At 44.1% G+C, this 27,618-nt stretch overlaps 1 protein-coding gene and 2 long non-coding RNA genes across 5 annotated transcripts in view; 2 read left to right on the top strand and 1 right to left on the bottom strand.

Moving 5' to 3' along the window:
• The first annotated feature begins 4,098 nt into the window (after window positions 1-4,098).
• LOC139055201 (uncharacterized) lies at window positions 4,099-6,291 on the top strand. The gene is made up of 2 exons (XR_011511654.1): window positions 4,099-4,779; window positions 6,185-6,291. It is a non-coding gene; the product is annotated as an uncharacterized lncRNA (long non-coding RNA).
• A 6,454-nt stretch (window positions 6,292-12,745) lies between these two features.
• Window positions 12,746-27,618, bottom strand: part of LOC139047749 (zinc finger protein 595-like) — an 80,786-nt gene continuing 65,913 nt past the window's right edge. For all 3 annotated transcript variants that reach the window (XM_070521773.1, XM_070521770.1, XM_070521785.1), the window contains one exon: window positions 12,746-16,734. In XM_070521773.1, the coding sequence (XP_070377874.1) occupies window positions 16,144-16,734 (591 nt within the window). In that variant the 3' untranslated portion in view covers window positions 12,746-16,143. The remainder of the gene's footprint in view (window positions 16,735-27,618) is intronic.
• On the top strand, window positions 17,928-26,901 carry LOC139047765 (uncharacterized). Its single transcript, XR_011507358.1, has 3 exons — window positions 17,928-17,994; window positions 22,100-22,441; window positions 22,528-26,901. It is a non-coding gene; the product is annotated as an uncharacterized lncRNA (long non-coding RNA).

Genomic DNA, 27,618 nt, shown 5'->3' on the forward strand with positions numbered 1-27,618 from the left:
TTGATTGATTGATTGATTGATTGATTGATTGATTGATTGATTGATTGATTGATTGATTGATTGATTGATTGATTGAAAACTTTATTATTCCACCGAGCTGGGGTGCCCACCTCTTAACCTACACGTATGTAGGGGGGGGGGGGGAGGACGAAGCAGTCCCCGCGCGTTGAGGATGGCGAGTCTTCAAGGCCTCAAAGGCCAGGCGGATTGCTCGACGCTGGTCGTCTTCAGCCTCGCTCTGAAGCAAGGCCTCCCAGGCTTCTCTACTGTCAATCTTTTCCTTGGCCCCTAGGGAGCCAGCACACGTGCTCCCATATTATATGGTCTAGCGTACCTTTTTGCTTACAAATTTTGCGGAGGGCGTCGTTATAGTCCCTCGTCTGTGTTAAGTAGATACAATGTGGTGACGTATAATTGTTTCCCTGGAGGCGTCGCCAAATGCGAGCGTCCTCCAGAGAGAGAGACCGATGCGGAGGCGGATTCTTCTTTCGGCTTTGTAATGATCGACAATTTCCCTGTACGTGATGATGCTGTCTTTTATCCCTGGAACTGGCTGCTCTAGAGTTGCCCGGTGGTAGAGTGCTCGGGCGAGCTCGTGAGCGGCTTCCTTGCCTGGGACTTCTTCATGGGCCGGTACCCAAATAAATCTTATGTCCCTGCTGGGAGGGTTTTTGAGTAGAATGCGGAGGGCTTCTTCCGAGATTCTCCCTTTGTTAAAATTTCAGATAGCTCATTTGTTATCGCATAATATTACTCCCGCTTTTATACCCGCACAAGCGAGCGCTACTTCAACCTCTTCGGCTGTCCAGGGGTCCCTCGTGCACGTGGAGCACGCTATCTTAACGCACCCGTCGCCATCAACCACCGTCGATACCGCAGCCCCGTCTCTGCCACAAGCGGCGTCCACGTACGCTACTTTATGCGCCGGTGTGTTTTTAAGTTTATTTACTAGAGCCTTAGCCCTGTGAGCTCTCCTCTCTTTGTTGTAGATAGGATGCATACTTTAGGTATGGTGGCGATTCGGAAGCGTTTACGCACGTTCAACGGAATGTCTTTCTTGTCAGTCGGGGCACCCCTGTCGCATTGGATTCCTACCCATTCCATGATTTTTCTCCTTGTTTTAGACTGGCCTAATCTTTCCAACTGAGACACTCGTACTGCCTCAGTGAGCTCAACTAGCATGTTGTGAACCCCCATTTTGAGGTCGAGTCTGGGAGCCCTAGGGCTCTCTTAACGCTCTTCCTGATGGTCGCATCTATTTTCTCCTTTTCTTCTCGTTTAAACACAAGATACGGTGTGGCATGCGCTATACGGCTGGTAATGATGGCTTGCATGAGTCTGAGGAGGCTGTTCTTTTTGAGGCCCCTGCCTTTGAGTGAAATTCTCCTAAAGATCCCCATGACCTGCGCCGCGTATCCTTCTAGCTTTTTGATTGTCGTGAGGTTGCATCCATTTCTCTTGATATATACATGCCCGGAATTCTGATTTCCTCCACCTTGGGAACCTCATTTCCGTTTGCGAAAACATTGATGGGTCTGCTGCTCCCAGCGTGTCCCCTTTGATGTGTTGGCTCAATGATTAACAGCTCCGATTTCTGTGGCGAGCACGCCAAGCCTCTACTGGCCGCATACTCTTCGACCATATTCGCCGCTATCTGTAGTTTAAGTTCTATGGCTGCGTCACTCCCACTGTTAACCCAGATGTTGATATCATCCGCGTACATGCTAAATTTAATCGATTTAATCTTATGTAGTTCCGCGGGTAGACACCTCATCGCTATGTTGAAATAGGAAGGGTGATAGCACCGACCCTTACGGGGTCCCCTTGCTCCCAAATGTGATGGGAGGGGATTTTACATCCAGAAATTTTATATTCGCCTCCCTCTGCGACAGAAAGTCTTTGACGTATGCATATACCCCGTGTCCCACACCTACCTCTTCGAGGCCTACCAAGATAGCCTTATGGCTAACGTTTTCAAATGCCTTGGTGAGGTCGAGGCCTAGGATCGCCCTGGTGTCAGTTGAGTCGTATCGGTCTAGGATACCATGCTTAAGTTTGAGCATGACATCTTGTGTACTGAGCCCTGGCCTGAATCCAACCATTTCATATGGCCAGAGATCATTCTCCTCCATGTACCTGGTCAGTCTCGTTTGAACAACATGCTCCATCAATTTCCCTACACAGGAGGTGAGGTAGATTGGTCGCATGTCGTTCAAGACGGGTACTTTGCCTGGCTTGGGAATAAAGATTACGTCCGCCTGTTTCCATGTTTTTGGGAGTTCTCCTTTCTCCCACACCTGGTTCATGAATTTGGTTAATGCAATGATGGACTCATCGTCTAGATGTGTTTGTTATCCCGTCCGGACCGAGGGCCGATCTCTTTCTGAGGTTATTAATCTCTGCTCTAACCTCTGTCGTGGTGATGGGAGCATCGAGATCTGGATCGGGAGGTCCCTCGTAGTCCTTAAACACCTCGCTCTCTGCTTTTCCAAGATATGTCTCTTGGAGCTCGCTAATCAGCTCGTCATCTGTGCCAACAAAGCCATGCCTAGCTCTCACCTGGTTTGTACTAGCTTGCATTTTTTATTTACTAGGGTCGATTAGATGTCTGAGAAGGCTCCAGGTTTTGGAGAGACTCATATTGGCTTCCATCTCATCGCACTTGATGTACCAATTCCGCTCGTTGAGCTTCATCGCATATGTTTCTATTTCTTTGTTGAGTCTGGCTAGTTCGCGCCGGATACTCCTGTTCCATCTTTGTGTCTTGAGTATTTTCTCCAGGTTACTCTTTCTGCTCCACATGTTCAGCAGTTTGCTGTCTAGTGCTGGGGGTGCGTCCTCATCCTCTACAGTTGTAGTCGCTTCCCTTATGTGCGTTTTAAGGACGAGTGTCCACTCATCGATATTGTAGATATCGTCCGGCAGTGAGGCCTCCTTTCTTTTCTCTTTGAATTTATCCCACTCCGTTAATTTCGGTTGTTTGATGAGGCGAGTTTTGACGCCTTTTCCTAGCGTGAGCGAAATAATAAAGTGGTCGCTGCCTAGATTGTGAGATGCGGCCAGTCGCAAGCTCCTCAGCCGAAAGACGAAGACGTATCAGGGAAATCGCGCTTCTTCCCGCGCGGCGGAGAGGGAGTCTCCCTGATTCCCCTGTTCATCATGTCAAATTATGTTTTTTGCTTCTGATTGTTGCTTCACACTCCTGTATTGTAAAACAAGTTTGTAAGTGCTGTTTTTGTCTGTTGATGTCTTAATCGCTGAATGCCAAATCTTTTTTAATATATCTGTGCAACTTATTAAATTGAATAGCGAACTATGCTTGTAAGTGCTGTTTTTGTATTATTAATCGCTGTAATGCGATTTTTTTTAAACATAGATCTGTACAACTTGAGTAGCCTGTATTTAGAGGGAACATGCCCACATGAAAATGGGCTCTGCATTTCTAGCTGGAAATGGTCTTTCCAGCCAGGTTTCCAACTGGAATCAGCCCTTCCAGCTAGAAATTTTCCAGAGCCAGCTGGAAATGGCACTTTCCAGCTTGATGTGGGATCCACCTCAGCTGGTTTTTCAGCTGGAAGCAGCACTGCCAGCTGGAAGTTTTCCAGCTTCAGCTGGAAACAACTGGATACAGCATTTTTTAGCTGGAAACAGCGCTTCCAACTGGAAACAACTGGATGGAGCATTTTCCCGCCGGAAGTAGAATCTATCGACTGGAAAGTGGAGCTTCCCACTTGCATTAAGACATTTTTTGTATCTGCAACATGCCCATATTTAGCCCAAGGTGGTGTTTGTATAAGAACGAAGAGCTTTTACTCTTGCAGCAGCAATATATATATATATATATATATATATATATATATATATATATATATATATATATATATATATTTTCGTTTGTGTTGTGACAACAATCGTAATTGCATGAACTGCATGGAAATGCTCGTCACTCCGGGTACCTTTGATCGCGATCGGGATCGATAGCAATCTAAAGTGTCCTGTGTGATCGAGTTGCCAAAAAAAATATATCTCCAGGAAAAACTGCCACTTTTATTGAACCTTGCTTGTAGTAAACAAAAGCGACGCGCTCTTGGTCGACACTGCGTTATCTTGCTACATTGTCGACGTCGTCTAGCGAGGAGCTTGCCCGATTGGTCATGATGAGCCGTTGCGCAAACGGCTAGTGTTTACAGCATAGCAATTCCTTCTCTAACAAAAAAGAGCCTTAACACGTGGCACCTTCAGCAGTTCAGGCTGCAATGACCGCTGCTCCTATTTTTTCCTGTCTGCACGACGCCGCTACAATCGCCGCCATATTTGTTGAATACTTGGGAGCTTTAGTCTCGTATCTTGTCTTGATCTGCTCTTTTGACACTAATAATAATATAATAGCGTGTTATTGCAATATCAGTATTTCTCAGAAAAGCTCGGGTTTTTATTCACAGCAAACAGCAGCATTACAAAGGCAGGCCGAATATAAAAAATGTCACGACGCCACGGGGCCCTAGTTTCGTACAGCACATGGCGGAAACTGTCACGGCGAGGCAATTTTACGAGACAACGAGTCTCTCTCGGGTGTGCGTGTGATCAAGTTTTTGTGAGGAACCTGCATGATCTTGGCGCATGAAGTAATTATTTTTGGACAGTTTCTTCTCTAGACGGCGTTACAAGTACAGGCAAGCGGGTATCAACAATTGTTATTGCTGTACTTTGTGGTGTTGTGATTCACCAGTGCGGATCGAAGAGCACCGTTTTCTCCAGCACTGATTCTACAATTTGGAGGTAATTATTTCACTTGCTTATGTTTTGAGCGTAAGTTAATGTTTATTTTTATCCGGTATGTTGGCACGCTTGAGCATTATATCATAGGTCCCTGCTGTACGTGATGTGCGTATACAGGTTGATCATTTTTATGTTTTGCGGAATTTGGTAGAAATGGCCTGTGGCAGATATAATTCTTGTCGCTGAGCGGAGTTATTCGAAAAGGTGGACATTATTAGCATGCGAAATCGAAAGACATCTTCAAGTAATTAGCAAAAATTGACAAATTAACTTATTACCTTGCTGCACATATTGCAATGTAGGAATTGTAGCCTGTGAGTTTGCAAGATGGATCCACCTTAAATGAATTTCCAGAATTACATCAGTTTCGATATATTATATTCTAAAGTGTGAGACGAATAAGTGGGCGTTCCAGTTACTTTTGTGCTCCAATACATAAAAGAGCGTTTTGTTAAAAAAGTAAGTAGACCAACAGTGCACTTTTACGACGAGTTTGATGACATATTTCTAACTGGTGTCATTCTGGAAAGTAAGTCCAAGTGGATACGCCTGGCAATCTCAATGGCTACAATTCGTAGATTGCGATATGTGCCGTAATGTAATAAATTAGGAAGTTCATTATTGAATTTTTTAAAATTAGTTCAATATGTGTTCCGATTTTTCGTGCAATAATCTCCTCCTCTGAAGGATCCAGCTCAAGGACTAGAATTACGGTATCTTCAACAGGCGATTTGTTAAAAATTGCATAAAACTTAAAATTATCACGCAGCATATGTGAAGTGCTTGCCAGTTTGCGTAAGCCCCTTTTGTCTCCAATAGCCCACTTTAATATATTGCCGTGCAGTGTTTGTGCCCAATGCTGCACATACGTACGTCTATTAAATACCAGTGGGTATATGTCAATCTGCCCAACGCAATAGAAGCACATTTATGGCGTGCTTTCACTGCAAGTGCGTGCTCGCAAACACGTTGCGTCGAATGGCAGGCATTTGAATTGGTGCAAAACAACAATAACATAAAAAGATTGGCCCTCAAGCTCCTGTGTTATTCAGCAGAGAAATGCTTCTTGGGAGGCTGTTGAGTTACATCACACGCCTAGTTCAAAATACAAATGAGCTCATTTGAATTCTATTTGCACTATAGCCACAGTCAATGGCGCTAAACAATTTAACAATCATTGCATAGCGTCTGCAGCTCAAGTTGAGAGCCTTTTGAGAGCTCAGGTTCAGGCCTTGCGCCACATAAACTGTAGAAGGGTCTGTGATGAAGGTAAACTGTGGTACTGTCCAAAGGCTGTTGATACAATCCACGTGATTTTGGTAAAGGTCACTGTTTACTAGAACTGAGTGGATTAAAGTGATGATTGTTTTAAAGTTCACTCACTATGTCTAAATATTTTTTTCAGATGGGGTACAAGGAGAAGTGCAAGTGTATTCCACACCTTGAGGGAGATGCAAGATATGCTTCCGCAATCCTTGCTGCAAGTGTTCAAATAAATGGTTGCAAGTTTCAGCACCGTGCTGTTTAGGCTGCATGTATTTTCACCGGACCAGTTGGTCTTGCGGCCAGTCACATTAGGAACTAACTGTGACTTGCGACAGCAAGCTAAGATCCATGCGAGTTCTGGCCAGTTTGTATCCTGCTTGATGCGAGCTTACACACTGGGATTTCACCTAAGCATGGCTCAACACCATGGTGTTGTCGCCAAGGCTCAACACCATGGCGACCGGTGCTGTGTGCCAGCCCGGTCTGTGGGTCTGTATACCCACAGTCCGGGCTGGAGATTCTAGCTGGAACCTCTTCCAGCTGAATTACAGCTGGCATTTCTTGCAGCTGGATCCAGCTGGAAGACCTTCCAGTTGGGACATATTCCAGCTGGATTATGGAACCGGAAATTTCACCCAGCTGGATTTTTTCCAGCTGCCTTCCCAGCTAGAAAAGTATCCAGCTGGGTGAAATTTCCAGTTCCATAATCCAGCTGGAAGTAAAAACATTTTCATCTGGGTGGGCCTTTGTGAAGCCGCGCTCCTTCGGCTTTTTACCCATGTTCCTGATATTGTGTACTCATGATGTCGAATGAATCTGTCTGTCTGTCAAGAAGGGGGAAAGGAGGGAACGGAGTGCCTGGGCTGCGTCATCGCAGCCAGGCGCGAAGTGCAGCGGGAGCGAAATGTGCCCTCTCCCTGCTACTCTCCGCGAGCGAGCACGTGATCATCATCATCAGCCTGGTTACGCCCACTGCAGGGCAAAGGCCTCTCCCATACTTCTCCAACTACCCCGGTCATGTACTAATTGTGGCCATGTTGTCCCTGCAAACTTCCTAATCTCATCCGCCCACCTAACTTTCTGCCGCCCTCTGCTACGCTTCCCTTCCCTTGGAATCCATTCCGTAACTCTTAATGACCATCGGTTATCTTCCCTCCTCATTACGTGTCCTGCCCATGCCCATTTCTTTTTCTTGATTTCAACTAAGATGTCATTAACTCGCGTTTCTTCCCTCACCCAATCTGCTCTTTTCTTATGGCTTAACGTTACGCCCATCATTCTTCTTTCCATAGCTCGTTCCGTCGTCCTCAATTTAAGTAGAACCCTTTTCGTAAGGCTCCAGGTTTCTGCCCCGTACGTGAGTACTGGCAAGACACAGCTGTTATTGTGTTATTGTTATTGCTATTGTGTTAGTGTTATTGAGCACGTGAACATCGCGCGATAACCGCGCGGCCGCTGCGGAGATATCGGGATGCGCATGCGATCTCACAAGGTGCACCTCAATCTAGAAGTACAAAAGCGTGTTTGCGCTTTGCCCACATCAAAACGCGGGTACCGAGAATCAAACCTCCCACCTAGCGTACAGCAGCAGCCCGCCGTCGTCACTGGACCACCGCGGCGCATCTTCTTCATATAGTCACGATGATTGTGATAATGGCCCTCAAGTTAGTCGGGTATCCCGGCCACGCTGCATGGGTTAGCCCTACATTCAGATGGCACGAGGTTTCAATTTGCGTCATCACATTTGCCAAATCTTTGCCCTCAGTAATGGTTTATGACTGTTTCTTGCGCAGCAGTGCACGCAACAACGCTTCCCTCGAGAAGTATTGCTGCTCTTTATGCCTAGAACTTTTCCGTCGCACTTAAAATACACAGTTCATTTGAGCGTAAGTTGCTAAAGTGATAGACAGGCGCGAAGACGGTGATGCGAATTTTCAGATAATTTATTCATATATCAACTATAATTGTTCAAGGAAACCACGAAATAGCTTTATCGAAGAGCTGTCTGAAGACGCACTCACGCTCTCCCACAAAGTCCCGAGCGGCTCGAAAATGCTGCTTTGCTTGCCTGTTGTTCAGTGCAGATCAATACGCGACACACACCGAGTTGGGCTCAAGAGCTCGAAATTCCGAGAATGGGCTCGTCTCCGTGATGGGCGACAGGACAGGAGTTGTGCACAGGACGTCCTTATATCTCGTTGGACAATTAACCGTCCAGTGGTCTCCTGAGCTTGCAGCAGGCCGTCTTGGTTACCAGACCCGTTTTCGAGCTCTCGCACCTCAGCCTCGACAACCGCCTTCCACACTTCCACCTTCTCAAGCTTACGCTGAAGGCCTTCCACCTTCTGCTTGTACTCCTCGATGAGCGCGCTGTACATGCACGGACATGCGCACGTTCACATTGAGCACATTTTTCTTGGCCTGAAGCTCGATCTTCATGGCCCGCTCAGCGTACACTCCTGGGTGTTATACCTTTCAGTGGAGCTGAGCTTCAATGCCGTCGCTGTCCCAATCATGAGGGTGTTGCACGAGGCACCCAGCGAGTCCTTGAGGATGTGGGTCAGCTTGGAGTCGTGGTACGGCATCTTCTGCGTCCCGTTCTTCGACCGGGCGTCGGCGCAGTTGCCAAGGACCAGGAGCGACAGGTTGAGCTTGGTACCCTTGCGCATCTGATCCTTTGTGTTCCTACTGACCGCAGCTGCGCCCTCCAAGCTGGCAAGGTCACTAGAGCACATCGAGGCGCGAATTTCTTTGCTCGTGCTCGTCACATACTCCGCCAGTGCGACGTAGCTCTGGAAGATGGCGTGCGACCATGCAGATTCAGCATTCGCATCAGTGACATGATGCATCCGGCTCTTGTTTCCATTCAAGAGCAGCTGGAGGAGGGTGTCAGCGTCCTTCACCTTGCGTTTGGTGAGGTTCAATATGGCAAAGGTCGTGGCGGGGTCAAGGTACAGCAGGTCTCGAACAACCTTGTTGCAGACTTCCAGATAGGCGGCTGCTACGTCACATGTCTGGCCCTCTGACCGGAGCTTGTCCACGCGCTGGTAGAACTCGCTGGATAATGAAGGAGACCACTCCGGGGCATTCCTCGGAGCCCAGCATTGCGAAAGTTTTCCTGGTGACGGTCGAAATGCGCGTGTATACAGAGCAATCGCACCCTTTAATGAGCATCGTCAGCATGTCCTTGGTGGTGCTCTCAAACGCATACACATTGTATTTTGTTTCATCAAAGAACTGAGCAAACATGAAGCCTTGGCCTTCATTGGGCTTCACGAGATCTCCACATGTCCGCTGTTCTTGAAATTGGAAAGACTCCGCGGCGCCCCTGGGGTCGAACACATGGCACCTGTCGTCCGCAACGCGGAGGATGCTGGTGGTTTCAGAGCCACGATCGCTCAGTAGGCGCAGATGCACTGCCAAGTCTACCCATGCCCAAGGTGACGGCGGGTCTTTGTTCGATTGGCGGCGTTTCAGGCCTGACGTCTGCGCAGTCTCGTTAAAACGCCGGTTTGGCGGCACCATTGTAGATTCCTCCGTGGTAGCGTACCTCGATGTTGCGGGAGTCGGCCTGACCATGGACGCGGGCGTGATGACCACGCAGACGATGCTGGCGGTTTCAGAGTCACGATCGCTCGGTAGGCGCACACGCACTGCCTGTGTCCAGAGTGACGGTGGGTCCTTGTTCGAGCCGCGGCGTTTCGGGGCTGACGACTGCGCGGTCCCCATATAGAACGCCTCTTGAGGTTTGGCGGCACCAGTGTAGATTCCTACGTGGTAGAGTGCCTCGATGTTGAGGGATATGGCCTGACCAAAGACGCGGGCGTGATGATCTAAGATGGCGATTGTTCAGTTGGGCGCGGGAGCGTTCTCTATACCACGTGTGCTCGGCTAGTTTCGTCCTCCTCATCACCGTTGGAGCAGTGGCACTACAGAAGGACATCCCAAGACGGCCGCGCGGTTCAGGGTGCCGACGACCACATCGTTTGCTACTGCGTGGGTCACGTTAGTGCCCACTCCTAGACAAAGCACGGCTGACGCTCGGATATAATGGATTCAGAGCAAAGAAAGTCATTTGGTCAGAAAACAATGCGAGTAAACTCAACAGGTATGAACGTTAGCAATTAAGTAGTTCAATTGCTGGCCGTTCTACAATATTACGAGTACAAAAATGTGAAACAACAGACTTAATTTTTTTTTCATTACATGTATAAGCAATCTGCGTGCTCACAAACCACTTCCACCACTTTTCCGATTTTATTACGTAGCTGTGTCTGAACACAAAGAAACGCTGTCCGGCACTCAGGTTACACCCTATTTAAATAATGAATAATTGAACTAAACCCCAGCACTCCCGACACGAAATGAACATTTTTGTAACACTCTACTTATTGCAAACATGGCAGTCATGGTTATCATGTGCTTCTTGAAATATTACAAAAAATTGACGGCGCATCTTTCCTTTGGAGATGATTGGCGACTTCAATGAGATTAGTAATCGCTTATGATGGATGGGCAATCGGTGATGATATATGTTTCATGCGATGATTATTATGAAAAGCGGCACATACCCAGTGGCCCATCAAGTTGTCGTGAAAGAGGCTGGCGCAGACATACATGCATACATACATACATACATACATACATACATACATACATACATACATACATACATACATACATACATACACTGTCGTCCTTTATGAAAGGGAACACGCGAGCGCGTGGCCTGCGCTCTGCGGCGGCTGCCCACAGCGCCATCAGCCGACAGCTAAAGAAAGCACGTCCGCTTTTGGCGTCATCTATTGGCAAACAAAATAACCAGTCATGGCCGGTGGGCAAGCGCTGCTAAGATTATGCTCCCTCACCGCTCGCGCAACGGGCGATGCCTGCAGAAAGTATAAAAACAATATCAACTCAACTCAAAACAATATCAACTGTGTATCTAACTGGTGTAAAGTCTGGCTGATGGAACTCAACACAACGAAATGTAAGGTATTACGTATCTCCTGTACCAACTTCTTGACCCACTTCCTACTTGCTCGAGAATTCTGCAGTCGAATCTGTAACATCCTATTGGTACTTAGGTGTCCACATAACTTCCTCTCTTTCTTGGTCTCTTCATATTAGCAAAATAATTAGCAATGTAAACCGCTCGTTAGGTTACCTCCGGCGCAATTTTTTATCTACTCCTGTTTCTTTAAAACTCCTCCTTTACAAATCTTTAGTCCGAAGTAAACTCGAAATGCTTCTTCCATCTGGGACCCAAGCATTGCCATATTAACCTCTGCCCTCGAGCTTGTCCAAAATAACTGTGTCCGCTTTATTCTAGGAAACTACAGTCGTACTGCCAGTATCACTTTAATGAAAGAGTCTCTACAGCTTGCCTCCCTCGCCTGTCGCCGTAAGTTTTCTCCGCCTATGTCTCTTCCACAAAATATATTACAGTCCTGCCCTGCACGACTTTATTCTTCCTCCATCATACATTTCCCCTCGTTTCGATCATGCACAAAAGGTGGGGATAATGTCGTGCTTAACGCAAACATGTTATCAATCATTTGTACCCCGCACCTCACAGGACTGGAACCACCTTCCGGGATCAGTTACGTCCACTGCTCACTATTCCCAGTTTCATAATGTTTTAAACACAAGTGTATTTCAACGTAACTAACAAAGTATGTAATTATATTTGTTATCGGTCAATTGCTTGAATTTTTGTTGCTTCCTGCTTTTATCTAATCTTTTCAGCTAACATTGTATTAACAGAACAAACACCTGTATGGTGCCTTTTTTTCCATATGTTCCACTCCCCTCTGTAATGCCTCTGGTCCTGAGGGTAATACTAATAAATAAATAATAAACAGAGCAATCCCCACAGGCATTGTGCCCCAGGCTCAAGTATACATTAACCTGAACCCAAGTAAAGCTCCAGAGCATCCAAAGACTCCATCTACCAAGGGCATGTGCAGCTGCAAAGCAGTGCACTTTATGTGTAGCTGGATAATAAAGATTTTTTAAGAGACATAAGAGAATGTTAGTGAATAAAAAATGCCACTGTGGTTAAAACCTATTTATAAACCTGCAGCGCAATCCTCTCCAAAAGAGCACATACATGTATGCACAGCTACAAACATGCAGACTCCACAACTGAACCTCTGTATAACAGGTCTCGCAACTTTGGCAAGCCAAGCAAAGGTACAAGGAAGCCTTGTAGCTTTGGGTAAGCCAAAATGTCTTGAAGTTTAGACCTTCTCATTTTTGGTTGGCATTTCTCTGTTTTCCTTTTCATTAAGGCTCCTCCCGACCAGACGAATTATGGACGAACCATTGATTTCAAGCAAAGCTACATGGCCAAATTTCTTTAATTTGCTCCTGGTAAATTCATTCCTGCTAAGCACTGCCCCATTCATTATGTTTAGTTCTCCCAGACAGACGCAACATAAACAAAACTTTGCATTACAATTCATATGAGTTACAGAAACTGCCTTTATTTTGCACAAGCAGTCATGATTTGAACTTGCATACTGAAAAGATTTTGCGCCAAAACACAACACACACAAGAAATACGATGACACCACGGGCGCTTGTGTGTGTTGTTTTTTGGCAAAAAATCTTTTCAGTATGCAAGATCACCAACTAGCCCAGCAGTTAACTCTTCTAAAGTATGATTTGAACTCTTTAACAAATTCACCCAATAATATTCAGTAAAGAATATAAAACTTTATTGAGGCATCATAAGTTATTGTCTTCATAACAATACAATCAACTTGCTTCTTGCAAGTCTCCCTCATGCTAGAGGTAACGCAAGTGACATAAGAATAAAATGGAACTGCAAAACTCTGGAATAAATTGTGTGGCTTGAATAGCACTCAAATCCTGCTGCCTTCTCTAGAATGATTCAACACACAGCTCTGTAATCTGCAGCAGTAGAACATTCACTAAATTCACTCAATGACTTTTTCATGCTGCATTCTTGCATCATAATCAACGCTTTGTGCCTACTGTTACGATCACTATGTCTCTGACTCGCCTGAGCCACCTTCAAACCACGACGCATGGACACAATTGCTTAGACAACACAACACTGTGCTTTGGACTTTGTGCTTAATTGCATTTGTAGCTGCATGCCATATTAGCTTAGCTGAACAAGTTACAAACTGCTTGCTATGCAAGTCACATTCATACCAAGACTGTAGATAAAACAAGAGAAGTCACATTGATGAACAAAATTCTCTGTTCTCATCTGGCCTAACCCTTTTATGCTTGCAACAAAATTCCAGCAGCACTCTGCTAGCCCACCTTTATCCACATACTAATCTTGAGGCTATAATCAACCACTATTGCATCTCAAGCAAGCACTTTTGCTTGAACAAGCCCAAGGTACTGTCAATGGAGTGAACAGATACCAATATAGATACTGCTACTGTAAAGGTACAGTAGGATGTGCAAAAGGCATAGGTATTTGTTTGCGCTATCAAAAAGTGACATAACTACTGGCTTTCGCTTGTTTCATTATTCACATGCCACCTTTTTCTTTTAAAATATAATTGCATTTTCCAAAAATTTTCTCTGGCAGATAACGCAGTTTCGTATACAGAGCTGGAATGCTCAGAGAGGTAGACATTTACTTGCATAACAAATCACAATGTGCAATTAGCTTTAAGAAAGTTAGTTAATGTGGGTTTAATGGCACAAAAGCGACTAAGACCATTCTGCACCAGCTATAAGAAAGTTAAACTAACGTAACTGCTTTGTGACACAACTTACTGAACTCTGTGGCTAGCACCATAGAGTTTCCTACAATTACTAGCGGGCACTCTGGCACTGCGATTGTTCAGCTACCATGGGAATGATGGGTAATACATGGATTTGTCTGATCTTTGTGTTTGGGGCTTCAGGCATTCTTTTAGCTTAGTTTATTATGCTTTATCTAGGCCTAAATTGGACTAAATTTCAAAGCAATTTATGCTTCCTTTAATGCAGAAGGTAATAAAACTCCGCAAGCATGCATAATCGCTGCTCATTGTTGTGGTTACGCTTTTCCATGCGGTCGTAGCGTAATGGTTTCAATATCTTGCTTCTGTGTTAGAGGTTGTGTGTTTGAATCCTGCCGTCAAACAATTTTAGCAAAGCGTTCTTAAAATATATCAGTTTGCAAAGTCACGAAATCATTTAAAGCCAGAAGGATGAAGTTTAGGCAAATCCGCGTACTACCCATCATTCCTATGCTGGCTGAACTGCCCTGCTTGCAGCCCCCGTAGACATTAGTGCCACAGTTCCCTCTAGTAATTGTATGAAATTCTATGGCTAGCACATTTGATAGATATGCCCCATAATGCATGTTGAAACGTGTCCCAAAAGTATCTTTCTAGCCAACCTTCGGCAGAAAACTATGTGCACTGCCAATATATTTCATGGCATGCCTTGGGGATGGATATTTCTGAACATGCATCACCATACTCAATTATGCAACTGCACTCTGTTCCCCAAATCAATGACAGTGTTATGTAATTTGGTTAATTTGCCAAATGTGCAGAGTGATTTGTCATGTTAGCATCTGCCGCTTCAGGCAAGCTCGCTGAATATATGGAATTGTGCTATCTGCCACAGTTCATTGTTTAAAGCAGCAAATTCAACATAAAATCCAGGCAGTACACATGCTGCACCATGCCTATCACACACTTCTTCAAGTATACAGTGCTCTGTTTGTTCAAAACTTGCAAACAACATGCTGCTAAATTTTTTCATGCTCTGAACTTTGTGACCTGCATGTTCAGCTTCAAGCACCAACAAGACCCTTGTATCTCTCTGCAGCAAATGTATATATGAACTTGTCAAAGGTCACATTGCAGGAGCAGGCACATCAAAATTACAAGTGCACATCATTCCTTATGGAACTGTGTACATCATCAATTATTATAGGTGCATGCAATCTCCCAACATGTGATACAATACATATGTTCTTTGCTGTAGCATGATTTCAGCTGCTTCAACCAATCACAACTTTCAGTAGCGACACATTGCAATGATTCTGTGCAAGCTTATGATGTTGCACTTCTATGATATTACAGGTGACATTTAGGTCAATTGCAATAAAGTGCAATCCTTTAGAAGGTCATCTCAGATTTGTTGTCATACAACTATGAAAGCGTCAGCAGATAAAAAGCAAAATTTGTTGTTCTACAGTCTCCATCTGCAAATTATGCAATCTCAAAGGCTCCGAACTGACTGACACTTGATACAAGCAGTACTAGAATGGAAGTATGACATTTCAGAGGAGATAAAAAGCACAAATAATGACCAAAATAAAACACGATATAATTATGAAACATTAACATTTTCTCACACCACACAATTAACACCATAGCTGCTGCTATTTCTGCACATGCCCTCACATGATGCAACAAAGTATTGAGCTCATCATTTTAATCAAAATATATACCCTCACTGGCTAAAAAATATTTAAACGAAAGAATGTGAGCATATGTTCAGGAGCTCTACATTTCACTGCCTAATTACTAACAGTATTTCTGTTGCAACACAAAAAGGGAAGAAAAAGAAAACACAAAGCAGCAATAGCTGAAATTTACTTGCCTTTAGTCTTCTTTTTGGTGTGTGTGTTATACAGAGTGTCTCAACTAATTTACAGCTGGGACACTCTGTATGCTAACTTAAACATTTAAACGGCTTCATGTGCATATGCGTTGCAGTAAATCTTACGCACTCAAGCACAACTTGTCCCACACCTAAGAAAGCCTTCAGTTTAAGAGAGAGTATCCCAAATTTAGAATTGAGTTCGTATAAAATAACCATCTTCTTTGCAGACAAAGTTACTCTGCATTACCTGATGCTGTACTTTGCGTGCATTGGTTGGACTAAACAATTGGTACTTGGAATGTCTATGGTTCCAAGTACACAGCTCCGCCAGTTAATTGTGTTAATTTAAGGACGGCATTGCGGATTTCCAAACAACATAGCTCTGATAGCTCTCAACAAACTTATATAAACTACCACAAGAAAGCACCTTCCATACTTGGTCATGTGCCTTTGCCCCGGAACTATCACATGGCAGTGCCTTCATCATGGAAGTTGTGTGTCTCATTGTGGAGTGTGCACAGCAAGGCTTGCATGCAAATTTTCATGGCATGGCTGTGGCATTGAACTATGAGCATCACTAGCAGAGTGGTCCAACATCTCTACTACTGCTTCCTCCTCTATCACTTCCAGCTGACCAGCATTGGGAGTAACAGACAGTTCTGTTCCGAGTGACACAGAGTGTGCCAACTGGATGTGTTCATCCAGTTTGCTTCGCTGGAATAACTGCTTGCCACACTGACTGCACTCAAAGTTATGCATTGTCAGGTGGCGTGCACTGTGTGCTTTGGCTGCCGCAAAGCTAATGAACTTCTTGTCACAGAGCTCACACACATATGGGCGCTCGTTGAGGTGGATCCGCAAGTGCACGGACATGGCGACCTCAGAGCTGCACATCCTTCCGCATAATGGGCAGGGCAATTTGCTCCCACTGGGAGTGTCCACATAGTCATGCTTGTAAACTTTGTGCGCCTGCAGGCCACTGGCACACTGAAACTGCTGTTGGCAATGTGGGCACCGATGGTCAGTCCTGCAGCTTTGAAGGCTAGGTGACTGCAGCCTTTTGCGCTTCTTGTGCACCGAGTGCTGATGTACCTGCAGTGAAGAACTGTTGTTACACAGAGTGCAGCAGTTCTGTTCCTGTGCAGTTAATTCAGCAGTCAATAACGACTGTTTGCATAATGAAAAACAGCTAAATCAATTTCACTCACAGGTACCCTTGATCCAAAACAATGGGTTGACCATGGAGCAGCAGCTGTGCACACCAATTGAACAACCAGATTTTTGTTTCATTGCCTACTTCATTACATTCAGAAACCTGTTTGTGAAAATCAACAATGCTTAGAAAGTCTGATCAACAAGAAAAGGGAAAAGAGCAGAACAGTAGTACCCCTCTTAAAACAGACAAACATGACTTATATACTGATAGAGCTCAAATTTCATTAATGAGGAACTCAAGAAAACTACAGCAGCAGTAGGAAGGTTAATTTTGCAAATTAATAGCACAGAAAACATCAGGGGAACAAATTCAATGAACAACAGTTTTCTAAAGTGTAACTAAATCTGAGTAAAGGGACACCCACTTCCATTTAATTATTTGTGCTTCAAGCCAGCTTGAAAATTATAATGTGAAAGTCAATTCCAAGCTTATCTCCCTCTAGAAAGCAACCTTCACAAAGATTCACCTGTCAAATGACTGATTATATACAAAGAAACCACCTGAATCTACAAGCCAGGTTCTCTAAGGAAGGTGTGCTTCCAGAAAACACAGAAGTGAAGAAAACATATAAAGGTGGCACACGTCAGCCAACCATCCCAACTTCAGCAGGACAGTCCCAAATTTTGATTAAAAAGACCAAGTCTCAACTTGACCCAGTTGGGACGGCCAAATTTCCTGACTTTTTTTTTTCCTACTGAATAACAATCAATAAACCAGATTTCGTTATTGCAATGTCTGACAGATAGCTCGGTTGCACATTCTTCTTTTTTGTCTCCTGTTGCATTTCTGTAAAAAAAATAAGGCAATTTCATTTTTGTTGTGGTTCTAGTGCTGTTGTAGGCCCTTGGTCACAGTACCTTTATGTATTGGTGGCTGTGTTAGCCAGGCAACCACTGCCCTTCTTTTGTCAAAATCGTGCCACGCTAGGCAAAAAAAAAAAAAGCATTTGCAATTTTTCATGCACAGACTGGCAGCTCCTGCGCCCCCCTCCCCCCCATGTCCCCACTTCATCCACTGGAGAGTTGGCAACCCTACTCAGCTACCACAGTATGACCACCATGAAATATTAATTCACGTTAGACTACCTAAGTAGCGAAACAAGGACTGTTCTATCATTGTTAGAGAAGAGCAGCATGGTAAGTGCATAGGGTGCTTTGAAAAGTTTTGCTCACAGCTATGCACATGAGACAGTAGCACGACACCTGCTGTATACAACAAAGAAGAAAGAATCTCGCAGCCAGCTCACCACAATCCACTGTCAATTCCCCATACAGAATCTAAGTGCAGAGTCAAAGAAATCTTTAAACTTTCTTGAAAGAGAGTGTCAAACATCTGACATATCTTTGAACATTACCTCACAAGTCTTGAAAAGAAATTTTTTTAGTGAACTTTCTGCAAGCAGAGTTGGGAGAAAAAAGCTTTATATGAGCTTCGTAGAAACAGAGTTATTAGAAATTTAATTTTGCCCAAGCCACGCATTAGTAGCCTTCCCTTTCTTTGTCATCTTCTTCTGTGTTGAGCTATACAGATGTAAAGTGAAATGGAGCAATGGCCCACACAACTTCATACATCATCATTCTAAGGTATGGTGCATTCCTTGCCATCAAATGACTGCTTATCAGTGATGCAAGAGTCTCAATTCGTTTCAACAGGCCCAGAGTGTCATATTTTGGTGCATTTCAACTAAAACACAAATTCACTCTTGCTAAACGTAATTAACACAACACATCCCAATTCCTACCTGTATTTATTCATTATTTTTTATTTAGTTACACATACTGCAGCTCTATTAGAGCTATAGCAAGAGTGGGAACAGCAAATTAGCATGAAGAGAAAAAACACAAGTGAACAATTTAAAAGCAGGTTAACATAGGAAACACAAGCGAAAAGAAGAAAAAAATCCAGCTAAGGCAACCTCCACGCTTGAAAAGTACTCTCTTATGGACACTAAAAACTAATTTAATGGCAAGGAATAATTAGTACCTGATAATGAATACCAGTGTTGTATTCATAAAAAAGGAAACTGTACTGGAACGTGTTAGTATGAGCAAAAAAAGGTATTCAGTTCAAAGCACGGGCACGACAAGCACAATCTTATTTAGCAAGTGCAATATGACTGCAGCCGCAAGAGCAGGAGATGGAGTGAATAATTATGCGCACAAACTTTAGATTCAATGTGATAATGCAGCAAGTGTGGTTGGAGTTTCAGGGACTGCAGTGCTTGTGTCAGTGAAAAACTGCAACTGTATTTGTGGCAGATAAAACGAGCAGGTTTACTTTACACAAATTCAAACCAATTTTTCACTTTCTGTATCGGTAGTTAATTAATTAATTAAATTATGGGGTTTTACGTGCCAAAACCACTTTCTGATTATGAGGCACGCCGTAGTGGAGGACTCCGGAAATTTGGACCACCTGAGGGGTTCTTTAACGTGCACCTAAATCTAAGTACACGGATGTTTTCGCATTTTGCCTCCATAGAAATGCGGCCGCCGTGGCCGGGATTAGATCCCGCGACCTCGTGCTCAGCAGCCCAACACCATAGCCACTGGGCAACCACGGCGGGTTTCTTGTATGTGTACCAAACCATGGAGGCATATTCAAGAACGGGGTGAATTAATGTTTCATATAAGAGCAGTTTACTATTGCGCAGGGGCTTAGTTTTAAAATGCAGTGCAAGAAACTTAGTTTTTAAAGTACTTTCTTGTTTACATGTTCAATGTGTTTAAACCAAGAAAGATTTTCTGTAAAAATAACTGGAAAATTCGAACACTTGTGTTATCTTAATGCCATCCAAAGAATAATAAAAAGCAAAGGAGTTACATCTGTTAGTAAATTATAACAGTAATTATAACAGTGTTAGTAATTATTATAATTATAATAATTTCTCATGCTTTACATCGTATGCAAAAAGATAAAATGACCAGAATCTACTTCAGTCATATTGGGAATGAAGACAACTCAGATTACATGAAGATTGTTCCGCAATACTTGCACAGAATTCATAGAAAAGGTACCAAAGCATGCAAAAGCACAGGATAGAAATTAAAAAAAAAGAAACATTTAAATTTATTCACAGCTCTGGAGTCATTTGCTCTAGATGAGGCAACACAATTCAAGCAAACAACCGCTGCTTAAAAAAGGAAATTAAAAAAATACAAAGAACTTCATTTTGGTTTGGAAGAGCGTACATTACAGTAAGCAAGTAAATGGGGTTTAGTGGCGCAAAAGCGACCAAGGCTATGCTGTGCCAAACACAAGGTGTTATAAAATCCAATTGAAAAACAGCAAAAGCTGTGTTGCTCTACAGCTTGTGTAAATAGCCGGTGTCATCTAAAAATTTAAGCAGCTCAGGTACTGGCACTAGTGTATCATCTAAAACTAAGGCAGGCTGTAAAGGTTCATGTAATTTATATAAATTGTGCAACAATTTTCATCTGCGTGCTTCAAGATGTGTACATGTCAGTAAGATGTGCATTACTGTTAGCGGTTCTTGGCACTTCTCGCACGTTGGTGGGTCTTCTTTTGTAAGTAAAAAATTGTGTGTAGGGTGTGTGTGCCAAATCAACAGTCGACATAAAATTACTTCAATAAACCTTTCCTGGTGATTACAAGATTTCCACTTGCCAAGCACCGGTTAAGTAAAATGTACCTCGTTGTTTGCGCAAGAGTCTCATTCGTGTTGCCATTTTAACATAAAAGCCTTCCAAATCGCTCGCATACTGTCTTTGTAAGGAAGTGTTTTGTTCGTTATAACTTTGTACGCTGCCATGGATGTCAGTGGATAACACTCCCAGGGTTCGACTAGGAAACACAATTACACAAGAAAGTGGATGGGGAAACAGCGCCGCAGTAGCTCAATTGCTAGAGCATCGCACGCGAAATGCGAATGTTGTGGGATGGTTCCCCACCTGCGGCAAGTCATTTTTTTCATCCACTTTCATTTCCATTAATTTATCGTTTCTTTATTTCATTTATTAGGCACAAGTAATTTCCCCTACGTTGTCCTTGGTGTCAGTGTTTGTTGGCTTCTTATGATATAACTAATAAAAATTGGGCCCCTCAGTTAACCCTCTTTCTTCTCGTTTATTACATAACGAGGGTCTCGAATCCGGCAACATTGACGCCTTCAGGTAGCATGTGTGGGTTTATTGACCGGTTGCCTTCACCCAAAAAGATCATGTTCTCGTGACGCCTATGGCAGAAAGGATGTTCCACATCCGCCGCCAAGGTCTGCGAGTGGGGGAGCTGGATAACACTCCTAGGGTTTGACTAGGAAACACAAATACCCAAGAAAGTGGGTGGGGAAATGGCGCCGCGGTAGCTCAATTGGTAGAGCATTGCACGCGAAATGCGAAGGTTGTGGGATCATTCCCCACCAGCGGCAACACGTTTCTTCATCCACTTTCATTTCCATTCATCTACAGTTTCTTTATTTCATTTATTAAGCACAAGTAATTTCCCCTATGTTGTCCTTGGTGTCAGTGTTTGTTGGCTTCTTATGATGTGTCCAGTACTTGCCATTTAAAATCGGTAAACACAGAAGGTGAGCAAAAGGCTAAATCAAGGCAACTGAATATACGGAATCTGGATGAAAAACATGTTGGCGCACCTGAGTTCAAAAGACAAATGTTATTTGTTAAAATGAAACATATGAAAGATAAGTTGCTCTCTTTAGTCAGTTTTATCACTGGCCCAAAGAGTGCAATGAGCATCAAAATCTCCTAATAAAACAAAAGACTCCAACAATTGATCTGTTAAATTTTCTGGTCTCGGTTGGGAAATGGGGATAGGGTGGAATGTAAAGTGAACAGATGGTGACAGTTTTATATGATAAAACGGTGATGCCTACAGCCTCGTACAGGGCATTTATTAAAACATTCCATATGGGGATGCCACCTTGCACAACAACAGCAACACCTCCCGATAGACGGCTGGAGTGTTCACGCATTCCTTTCGTACGACAATAAAACCTTTAAGAAAATGTGTATTTTTGGGGCCTACGTTCATTTCTTGAAGGCAGAATGCTACTCATAATAACTGATTTACAATGCCTTTGATGTTGCCTTGATTGTCAATTAGGCCTACACAATTCCAAGGAATGACGAAAGCCATTTTAATGGAATTGAAAATATTTACTTAGCTGTGTGAGCTTATTAGACCTTGTAGGCAACATGTATTAAAATGTTGATTACTCTCATCAATGGCAGTAACTGTTCAGGTAACCTGTCCGCTTTTCAGTGCAGTTACAAGGTTTATTCTTGGCATGCTCCAAGGCGCACGGATCTTTCAGCATCGGGGATGCCAAGGCTTTCGGGTCAACTTCCATCGCCTTCTCCGAGGCACTAGACGATCGAGAGCCAGGTGCCAAGACGCGCGTCTCGGCCCGTGGAGTTCAGTTCAGCTTCGGGCCTTTCGACATGGTTTGCAGGCCAGTCTTCGATGATGATGGGGCAGCACTGGCTGCTGCCACCAAGGGGGCGAATGGAGTTTCTACAGGACTATCGTACGTAGGCCCTGTAGACTGCTGAAACCGGCGTGGCACTGCCTCCTGCTGCGTCACACTGGCATAGCTTATTTGAGGTAAAAGCCAGAGCCTTTTTCTCGCTTCATAGAATGAGATTTTTTCTTTTATAGTGATTGCAATCATTTCTGTTTCTCTCTTCCAGCAAGGGTAGCTCCATGAATAGGCTGGATGGTCTCCCTTGCAACTGACACATAGGACAGGAGCTTGCAATTGTCAGAAGGATGGTTGTTGGCACTACACTTCGCGCATGTTTCTTTACCTCTACATAATTGTGATGCATGCCCGAACCTCTGGCACTTGAAGCACTGCCTCAGGTTCGGTATGTATGGTCTCATGTTGATTTTCAAATATCCTGCATCAAGTGAACTGGGCACAGTACTGGTGCCAAATGTGAGTATTACGTGTTTCATGGGGATCTGTTGGCCGTTTCGCTGTAGTGTTATTCTTTGTACCTTAATTATGTTTCGCTCCTGGAATCCGTCAAGGAGCTCTTCATCACTCAGGTTCAGAAAATCCTCTTCCCACATTACTCTTCTGTTTGTGTTGAGCAAACGATGTGAAGAAATTGTGACATTAATGTCGCCGATACTTGCGAGTTCAGAAAACTATTAAACTTAGTCTTTCTTTGTCAGTTTGAGGAGGAGATCTTCGCTTGCCATCTTTGAGGCTTTGTAGTTAGATCGATCCAATCGTGTTTGGTAGGCATTTCGATACTAGGGAAGGTGACAGTTTTTTTACAGTTGTGTTGCCTTCACTGTGAACGACATGAGGCATGGTACTTTGGGAAAGTCTTGTCATCTTGCTTCGAAAAGAACTGGAATGTTGCTTCAGTGCGACCTCTTCTCAGAGGGCGACCTTGAAGGGGGTTTGCGTTCGCCATCTAATCCTTGGGAAGTTCAGCGGTGATGGTGGCCACCCACCACCGAGCCCGACAAGGGGACACTACATGGTTGAAAAAATACCTCCAGATGCCAGCCATGCATCGCTGCTATGACCTAATATATAAAATACCCAAGGTTGGATAACTCAGAAATTCGGAAGTGAGAAAAAGTGAAAAGAAGACAGGAAAGAAAAAGCAGCGAGAGAGAAAGCAAAAAGGTTAAGGAGGAGGACAGGAAAAGGTGACAGCCGGCTTCCTCCAGGTGGGTCAGTCTGGAGATGCCATCTATGTGAAGCAGCGGCCGAAGAGATGAGTTGCCTCCATCAGGGGACCTTAAAGATCCGAACACCTAGCGTCAGCTCAACCTCCAGGATCCCCCTTTCCCCAGACACAGCTAAGCCGCGCACGGCTACATGCGGGAGGGTCTAACCCTCATGAGCTCGGGTACGTGGAGTCACAACACACCAAACCACTGCTGACACAGACACCCCTGCGGGGGCACATATTATAGTTAGTATTTGGCAGACAACACTGACCCTTAACAGCATCGCATGGACAATTCTTCCTCTTGTCAAATGCATTGATTATTTGAAACATATAAAAAAAAAAAATCAGCCTAACAGCCATCAGTTTCTTGGACCGTAACAATAAACTCAAGAAGTGGAAGCACTCTAAAGAAATCAAATCTCTGAAATAAAATCTTAAGCCATTCTAGTCTGTGAAGGTAGATGACCAGCAAAGCTCTTTAGCACACGACACAGAGGTGACAGAATTTTGAAGGAAGGTACAAACTCATTTTTTGTCTTGATCGGCGGTCATTGTGACGAAAGGTAAGCACACACATTTAGTCTTTAAAGATTTCCATTGGAGTAGCAATATACTTGTGTCTTTTTGACGCATTCTCCACCTTGCGACATGCGTTGTCTTGTCTGGCTTGCCGCATGCGCTTGGCGTTTTCTGCACGATCTTCAGTGGTGCTTGCGGCCCTCCAGTGCCATTGACATTCCAGTTGCTGTTCCCTTCATCTTTCCTCGTAGGCGCGTCCTCGTAGGCGCGTAGGCGCGATTCTTCGAGAATCCTAACTATACATCGCCTTCCTATGGCAACTGCAGAACGCAAATGGAATGCGTTGCTCGGCAGCTGCTGGTTTTATTATTTTTTGTCCTCCAGCATTGACTACCGCAACCTTGGGGGAGCCGGAAGAAACCAGCCATGAACGTGATCGGAGCACAGACAAAGAGAGGGCGGTGTGCGCATACACATAGCCGAAGCAGGTCGCACGCTGCCAAGTTGTAACAGAGTGGAATGGCTTAAGATTTATTGTCTAACTATACGTGGCTTTCCCATAGCAACTGCAGAACACAGAGGAAATGCACTATTCGGGGGTATTCATTGCTTACGGGTGTATGAGTCATTGCTTATGCAGGTATAAGCCATTGATGATGAAAGTTTTCAACATACTGTTCTGTATGCTGTATTAGAAAGAATATAAGCACTGTTCGCTTCACTTTGCTGACTGCTTGTAGCCTCTGCCTAACAGGGCTATGAGCCATTGATGATGATAGCTTTTGTTGACGCACACAAAAAATATGTGGAAGCCTAGCAACAGCAAATAAAATTATCCTACCTTGAAGAACCTGTTCTCTTCTCAGATGATGGAATTATGTGTGCTAAATTTACTTTTCATCTCACTGTGTATGATGCATAGCAGTCTATAGGAGCCAGCAAAATCATGGAAAAAGTGCGAAGCATTGCTAGAAAAATGAGCAAGCAAACGGTACTATGTAGTATCATCACTACAGAAAGTCTAACTAAAAATCCTGATTCTCGACTGCAATAAGGTGAATTCCCTCAATGACAGTGCTGCGAAAACAGTGAAAGCTAAAGAAGTGCTGCAACAAATTATGAGTGATAACAACAATCTTTGTCTAAGTGAACTTAACTAGTAGACAATAAATGATGTACTAGTTGTCTCTCCAGAGCTAGAAGAATGACAGACATCTCAGCTCCAATTCAAGCCGCTCCATCCAGAACACTTCTATCTACAATGGCTAAGCTATAGAATCCAAATGTCAAAGTTGACAATGGCCTGCCAAGCCAGATAGCTGCCACTAAGAAAAGGTGTTCAACTGTTGTTTGCAAGTGATGCTTTGTCACTCCAATGAGTGAGGACAGCTGCCCCACAGAGCAGCATTTCTTTCTTGCATGGGGGAGCTTCATGCTTTAAAGCAAGGACCTGAACCACAGCCGACAGAAGCACCAGAAGCAGCTAAATCAGCTAGTTGCACTGGCAATGATATTGAGAGACACCATCACAATGAAAAAGGGTAGCTGTCTCCAAGATTTTAAATGAGTACTGACATGAAACTTGTGTCTAGCCTTATTATTATTATTTGTTTTATTAGGTCACTGTTGGCTCTGTAATTGTAGTATAAAGCCTCAATTTTTTCAGTGCATATTATATCAGTAATTGCACCATTTTATAATGTCATTAAGTTCAAACGTGAAGCTACGACAGGGTGAGGCAGAGACAACAACCAAATATTGAAGTTGAACATTTTTACTGAGCCTTGTTGTTGCCCTTGAGCCTGTTCTGCACCATCTCATTTCTTTGCCTTCATCTTCAAGCACCCCCTAGTGACAGCCCCTACATGTACTTTCCCTCACATTGGTAATGACAGTCAGTTAGCAGTTCAAACGTTATTAAGTTAGCGGACCAGTGAATGCGCAGTTGAGTGTGGGCTCGGCCCGCACATTTTACGTGAAGGATCACAAAGGCCGCAGGCAAGGAAAATCACATGGATGAGGTTGGAATAATGGCAGAAATGTAGGTGGGTTTAAGGCTATGACTGGCTAAGGCTATGAACATGGTCTAAGGCTATGACTTTGTCTCAGCCATTGATGTCAACCATGATGGCTCATGGGCTCCGTTGGAGGAAATTGTAGTAAGGTCACTATAGGGAGGCACCAAAGGTTTGCAGACCAGACTGCGTTGGGCAAAAACCTACATAGACATAGACAAGTTGCCCCTGACAAAAACCGCATAATGTATGGCAGTACAGGTAGGGATGGGCAATAAGCATTGCATGATGTTGTGAATATTCGCGATAAAGTCAGCTGAATCTTGGTTGATGTTTGATGTTGCGATGAAAAATTCACCCGAGAAGCATAGCTCACATGTGTAGGCAAGTTCTGCTGAACTGTAGTCAATGTCAGATTTTCAGGAAGTTCAGATGCCAAGCAGCACAAGAGGTAGAGCAACATGCCATGTTGATAGATCACACGCTTTCAATGCTGCTTTTAGCTGCCAATGCAATCTCTTGCTGGCTGGGTGGTAGGCAGCCATACAAATCTGCATAATACCAAGCAGCTGGCTCAGGTGGAAGAACAGTGCAGTATCAAACTGCTGTACATAATCGATAGTTATGGTTGAGGGTAGGCCAAATCAGGAACTCCAGTTGAGCAATGGTATCGGCAGCAATATTTGGTAGGGAAATAGCCTCAGGCCAGTGTGTAAAATGATCTACACAGGTGAGAAAGTAACTGGCACCACGGCCTGGCAGCAGGGTGTTGATGATGAACAAGTGAATGTGGTTGAAATGGGCACTTGGCATGGGGAACTCGACAACTGTGGGAGTAGTGCGGCGCTCACTGGACCTTGCATTGCTTGCATGTGATGCAGGAGCGAGTCCATTGGTGAACATTATGGTCCATACTCAGCCATACGTAGCAGTCACCAATGTGGCACTCGGTGTCTAACTTCCCTGGATGAGAAAAGGGAAGTAGTGCATTGAAGACTAAGCGCCTAAACCATGCAGACATAAAAGGACAAGGAATGCAGTCAACATGTCACACAGGATGGTGTCCAAACAGACTGGCATCTTAACTTTGTGAAGTACAGTGCCATATAAACTGGAATATATATGAGGTCATAGGTCGACATTTTTTTCCTGAAGAAAGAATCACAGGTAAGTCACCCCTCATCTTATATAGCAGTCTTCAGCAGATTGTGAGTTGTAGTATGGCCAAGTCAAGGTCAGGAATTGAACTATATACCTATTTATATGGTAATTGCGTGGGTGCATCAGTCAGGTTTCAGGGACTGAATAGCAAACATCAGAGAATTGTGATTTCTAAGGATGCAGAAGCCTTCAAGGAAATCACGAAAATGATGAACTGCCACAACACTGCACTGCAGTGGGAATGAACCTGCAGAGGGGCGATTACGTCAGCAAGGCGGGAAGCTTCTGCCTGCAGCTTTGCTTTGGGATCCCTGGTGCTATGAATGTAGATGGCCAAGATGGAAGACACCGGGACCTTCATGATCTTGTCCATCAACTGTGCAAGTTTGTC

Source organism: Dermacentor albipictus, chromosome 1 (assembly GCF_038994185.2).
Source record: "Dermacentor albipictus isolate Rhodes 1998 colony chromosome 1, USDA_Dalb.pri_finalv2, whole genome shotgun sequence".
Lineage (NCBI taxonomy): Eukaryota > Metazoa > Arthropoda > Arachnida > Ixodida > Ixodidae > Dermacentor > Dermacentor albipictus.